A 6,084-nucleotide genomic window follows, 5' to 3' on the forward strand; every position below is an offset into this window, starting at 1 on the left:
ACTTGAACTAATGGCCTGCCATGTGGTTTGGTAACATCCGGACTGTGTCTTTTTACTTGTCAACCTTGGGCTTGTCAGCCTCAGCAGCCAGCAGCCGTCTGAGTGAAGAAATGCCTCTAGCTCCAGTGGGCCGGGAGCAGGAGGCAGAGCTGGACCCCAAGGTTGAGGAGCTTTCACCCAGCCCCTAGAGCCTGGCACCTTGAACTTGGACTTAAAGCCTCCAAAGAGAATAAACTCTTGTTTGTTAAGGCCGTCCCATTTGTGGTGTATTCCTGTCAGAGCGACACTAGGGAACCAGAACAGTCTCCATCTCTGATGGCTCTGCACCATATCATTTATTTTGTAAGGTGGGAAGAGGGACATGCAAGGGTCAGTCCATGGAGGTAACCGGGTCTAAGAGGCGCTTTCCTAGGTATGTGATGCTGTTTCCACAGATGTGGACACAAGCCCATTCCTCTGTAGGTGGTCGATAAACAGAAGGTGAAGCTCTAGGCCCCACAGGAAGGAGAAATTGCAATCATTCTCACACACAATCACTTCATCAATCAGAAGACTCCTCTGGGGAAAATGTTTTCCATTATCTGACAGGCATCTGGGTCCGGAGAGTGAGTGTTCGAGACTCGAGGTCCAGGCCTGCACCACACAACAAGGGAACATGGAAGGAAGCACTACCACCATACATCCTGGGATAAATCAACCCCTCCTCTCCCCCTTCATCCTCTCAACATGTCATACATATAACTGGGAATAACTCTAGCTATTGTACATATAACCCAGGTATCATGTGGGTCTATATTCATCTGATGAAAATCTGAGCTTTGATACCATCAATCCCACAGCCCTGGAACCAGGTGATGTCTTACAAATGTTCGCCAATTCCCAGATATTCTCATATTTATGATTTGCTCTTCCTTCACCTCTGAATGTCTGCCGTAATCTTTGTCTTGCATCCTCACAGGTATAGAACTCTGCTCCTTCCTAGTTCCTCAAAGTAATCCAATTTTTTCCAGTGCTATGCCATCCCCATGACCTTTCTTAAAGGCAGCAGTGGTGAAAGACAGGGAGAGAGGTGCTAGCATATCCAACGGTAATTGTTGAAGAAAGTTTTATATTCATAGTTCTCTGTACAAGTCTTCTCTGGGCAACTCAGCTTCTGATGCCTCTTGACTCATCTCTCTCTTCTAATGGAGTGCCCTGATCTCCTGTATATCATACCTTATCTCTTCCACCTTTATGTTCCTCTCCCAATTTCTTATAGAAACACTAGCCTTGTAGGTCCACTCTTCACCCTTCACACTTATACCTCTTCTCACTGGAACAAACAATATAAACATTATTTTAGCATAATTGCAACCCTTAAGACAGCACTGACACAGACGCACACACTCCTATGGAAACTGTCAAGAACTGAGGCTGAGATCTTGCCCTACTTGCAAGCTTGTGAGTTAGGAATCCACAGTCTCAAGGATGATGCTAGAAGACAGGAGACTCCTGGGTCAGAGACAAAAGACTGTGTCCCCTTGGGTCCATGTTCTGACAAGTTTCCCTTCACATCCTGTTGTGTATTGAGTTTTGTCCCCCAGACTGATGCGTTGGAATCCTAGCCACTATAGGAGCAGGTGTAATCCAATTTGTGACTAAGATTTTCCTTGTCATGTTAATGAGACCATTTCAGTGTAGGGTGTGTCTTAAACTAATCACTTTTAAGATAATAAAAGGAGCAAATTCAGCACAGAACTGAGCAAGGGAGAATTGATGACACATGTAGATCACTGAATCCTAGGAACAAAAACTAAAAAGAGATAAGGGCACCCTCCCAGAGCCAACAGAGAGTATTCCCCTAAAGAGAGTCCTGAATCCAGACTTCTAAAATGCCAAATTCACGTTCTGTTCAGGAAGATCAACAAGTTGTGGAATTTCTGTTAGAGGAGCACTAAGAAACCAAGAACATCTATAGGGTCAGGCAGAAGGAAAATGTAGTCAATGTCATGAAATTGTGAAGGTCAAAATTGTGCTGGAAATTTTGGGGTGTGGATATTTCCAGTCAAAGTTAAAAGAAATACTTTCAGGATAAAAGAGAAAACAGGCAGGAACTTTGCAATAGGTGAGGGAGAGAATGAGAGAGAGAGAGAGAGAGAGAGAGAGAGAGAGAGAAGGTGTGTAGGATGAGAGAACCATAGAGAGAAAGGAGGAATAAAATGTAGAGGGGAAGTGAGAGGAAAGGTAGGAAAGAGAGGATGGGATTCTCTGTCTCAGGTAACAAAACAAAACCTGCAACAAAACAGGAAACAGAGAAAGGGCAGTAAGGAAAGGAGATGGGAAAGCTGAAGATGAACAGTAGGAGGGAAGACTGTGGAATCCAGTAAATTCAAATGAGTGCATAGAGGGGATGTCAGAGGAAGACTAAGGCAGCAAGGGGTTCAGAGAAGGAAATGCTGAAGAAGGAGACTCAGGGAGAGAAGCGAGGACAACCTAGAAAGAGGAGGAACTAGAGGGAAGAGACAAATGGAGAGACACATAATAACCACAGGGGTATGTGAGGTAAAATGATGGTAGATAGATGATAGTTTGAGAGATGAGACAAGGAGAATGAAACCAAATGAGTCGTTGAACCAACTCATGGCAAGCCCATGTGCCTCAGAGAAACCTGTGCTCCTAGCGTTTTTCTGGGCTGATTTTTCAGAACAGGGTACCACACCTTTCCTCTGAGGCACTTCTTCCACGATCCAAATAATCAATCTTTCCATGAGTAGTTGAATTAACCCTTTGTGCAATCCATGGAACTCAAAACAGACGAGAAGGGAGAAAATAAGTGATAAGTGAGGTTAAAAGAAATCAAACACCAAGAGGAGAAGAAAAGCGTAGGTGGGAAGAAGTGAGAAATGGAGAAGACAGAGGAGAAGAAAAGAGGATAAAGCAGAGTGTTTATGGGTGAAATGGAGAGACACGTGAGCCCGAGAGTGCAAGGAAGCAGGAAGGGATTGGGGGAAGGGAGGGAGCCAAAGGAAGAGGAGGGGAGATGAAATGAAGAAGGCAAACCGAGGGAGACCGAGACAGATGGAGAGAGAGCAGAGAGGCAGAGAGAGGGTGGGAAGGAAGCAAGAGGAGGGAATGGACAGAGAGGGAAACGAGGTTGGAGAGTTGGTGACGACTCATGGCACCCCCACGGGTGTCAGGGTGGAACCGCTCCACAGTGTTTGCTTGGTGACAACTCACAGCACCCCCACGGGTGTCAAGGTGGAACCATTCCACAGTGTTTGCTTGATGACGACTCACAGCACCCCCACGGGTGTCAGGGTGGAACCGCTCCACAGTGTTTGCTTGGTGATGATGCATGACGCCCCCACGGGTGTCAGGGTGGAACCACTCCACGCTGTTTGCTTGATGACGACTCATGGCACCCCCACGGGTGTCAGGGTGGAACCACTCCACGCTGTTTGCTTGATGACGACTCATGGCACCCCCACGGGTGTCAGCATGGAACTGGTCCACGGTGTTTGCTTGGCTGTGGAGAGGCGCTGGGTAAGCTCCCACCATCTGCACCACCCACCATCAGTTACACGGGAAGGAAATTAAAAGGCAAAGGATAAAACAAGACCCAAATAGTTCTACTTTTTTTTTCCTTTATTAAAATAATGTTTATTTATATACATGAAAGATCCATGCTCCCCGTGTAAAATGAAAGCAAAAAGGGTTTATTGAGTATTGACATTCACTTCTCTAAAATGTCTGTTTCCACAAGCAAAGGTGACAGCATGATTCTATAGGGAGATGGAAAGGGGGCTGAAGATCCCTCGGGCGGCCAGGAATGTCTTTGGTCTTCTCTTCCCTGGCTACTCAGGGCTCAGCGTCCCTCTTCCCAGGCTTCATAGGCTACAGTTCTCAGCAGAAACAAATCATTGGACAAGGTTATGCTGAGAAGAATACATAATTGAAAATAACAAACCTAAAGAACTTAGCGTCCATAAACAACTTGGCTGTTTCATTTACTTAAAAGAAAGCAAAAGGGAGGGAAAATAGCAAGTTAGTCACTCTGATGGATGTCTACTTCATTTATGCCTACTAGTCCGCTAACATTCAGGGATGTTCAGTGAGGGGCCCCTTTGGCCTTTTGCTTCACCCTTCCACAGCTTCTCTCTCCTTTGAGCTCTTGTACTTAAAAAAGTGTAAGTCAAGAAAAGGTGGAACCCGGTAAGGGTGGTGACATTCATCTCACCCTAAACCTGTCATATCGAACATAACAGAATCCACATTACATAACCCAAACCCACCTCATTAACATAAAAACCACAACCCATTCGCAAATGGGGTTTTAACCAGAGGCAGAGTTCAGGATGACAACACATCACAAGATGGAGGATAATTACATCAGGTCTCAAATAGGAAAATAATTACATCATGTCCTATAGAGGGGTCATGGTGGCTCTCCATCCACCTGGGCCACCTCCCTAACTCATGCAATACCAGCCTGAGCTCGGCCAGATACCCTTGAAGATCTCCACGGTGGAGAGTACCTTGGATGTCCCTGTAACACTCCAGAGGGACAGGAATCTCCAGGAATTTGAACTCGCACAGGGGGAGGGTGTGGCGCAGCAGGCTCTCCAGACCAGCCTTGGACACTGGGTTTCCACAGAACCTGAGAAAGATGAGCTGGGAGCACTGACCCAGGGCAGGCAGGATGGTGCTGAGCTGGGAGTCCGTGATCCCACACCCACTTAAGTCCAGGACCTGGAGGGTGGCTGAGGCTCGCTCTAGTAGAACCTGGAGGAAGTCAGGGTTTAAGCTTGTCAGCATGACCTCACTCAAGCGCAAGGACTTTAGGTGGCTGGTGCTTGCACATAAGGGCAGGTATGACAAGTCCAACTCTGAAAGAAAGCAATTAGTTATCCAGAGGGTCTTCAAAGGCGTCTTCAAGAACCTGAACACTTGGTCCAGGTGGCCTTCCAGGGAGAGGACAGAGTCCAGGTGCAGATACTGTAGCTGGCGCAGATGGAGGAACTGAGAGGTGAATTGGGCAATTAGCATGTCTTCCTCCTCTGCTGTCTGGTGAAACCAAGAATTCATGATGATTCCAGAGAGACGCATCTTGCTCAGATTAACCATCTGGCCCAGGTAAGGAGCAAACCAGGCCAAGGCTAGCAGGTCCCAGCTGCACTTCACTCTCACCTCCTGGACACAGTCCAACTGCATCATGTTCAGGATCTTCTCCATAATTCCAATTTGGGGTGGCTTATCGACAAACTCCAGCTTCCTACAGCACAGGTGTGGCAGATGTTTTTTCTGCTTGACCCTCTTCATGAGGAAGCTGAGGAACTCATCCGAGGTCACTTGTCTGAAGCACAGGTCTGTGAGCACCTCCACAGGGACCAGGTTCTGCTTCTCCTCTGCTCTTGAGTTGTCCACTTTTCGTCTCTTAGTGTTGGGCTGAGCTGCCTCTGGCTCCTTTGATGAGCAAACAGGGTCCTTGGGTGCAGGTCCAGACCATATTTTCCAGAAGTTGGTATGAGTGTTTGTCCGTAAATCCAGCACTTTCAGTTTCCATCGCCTGGGCCGATCCTTCTGTTCCAGGAGGACAGCCAGCCCATCCAGTGCAGCTGTTAAGATGTCTTGGTGAGGCTGATGAGCTTTCATCAGAGCTCCTAGGGGGAGGCAGGTGAAGGGCCAGGCCTGCACCATTGCCTTCACAGTCTCACTATGTGTCCCGGCGACAGCTGCCATGAAGAGTGGCGGGAAGAGTTCTGTGGGCAGAACCTCCAGAGCTGCGATGGCTGAGGACTCATCTTGTAGCAGGCTCTGGTTGGCAAAGTCTAAGAGCCTGGGTGGGTCGCACCTGTTCATGTTGATGAATCTGCTCCAGTAGAAATCCCGATCTGTGGTTGGCAGCAGGGGTCGGCTCAGACCTCAGGGAGAACAACGTGGTGACTCCAGTGCCCCACGTTCTGGGACCCTCCTTAGCTCCTCAGAGAGGCTGGCAAGTTCCAAGGCCTTGTTCAGGTACCACGTGGAGGCGTCTAATGAGTCATGGGGCTCCAGAAGCCAATTAATCCAAGATGGGCATGTCCAGTGGTGGCAGGCCTCTCGCTC

The 6,084-nt window shown here is 47.9% G+C and overlaps 1 protein-coding gene across 1 annotated transcript; it reads right to left on the reverse strand.

The window, feature by feature from the left end:
- Positions 1 to 370: 370 nt before the first annotated feature.
- Positions 371 to 5,838, reverse strand: LOC103207635 (melanoma antigen preferentially expressed in tumors-like). Its single transcript, XM_042782593.1, has 2 exons — positions 4,515 to 5,838; positions 371 to 456 (listed from the first exon to the last, which is right to left on the reverse strand). Exons 1-2 carry the CDS (start codon positions 5,836 to 5,838, stop codon positions 371 to 373), a joined length of 1,410 nt encoding a protein of 469 aa, XP_042638527.1.
- Positions 5,839 to 6,084: the final 246 nt, after the last annotated feature.

This window comes from Orycteropus afer, unplaced genomic scaffold (genome assembly GCF_000298275.1).
Source record: "Orycteropus afer afer isolate SDZICR_OR568_19922 unplaced genomic scaffold, OryAfe1.0 scaffold00384, whole genome shotgun sequence".
Lineage (NCBI taxonomy): Eukaryota > Metazoa > Chordata > Mammalia > Tubulidentata > Orycteropodidae > Orycteropus > Orycteropus afer.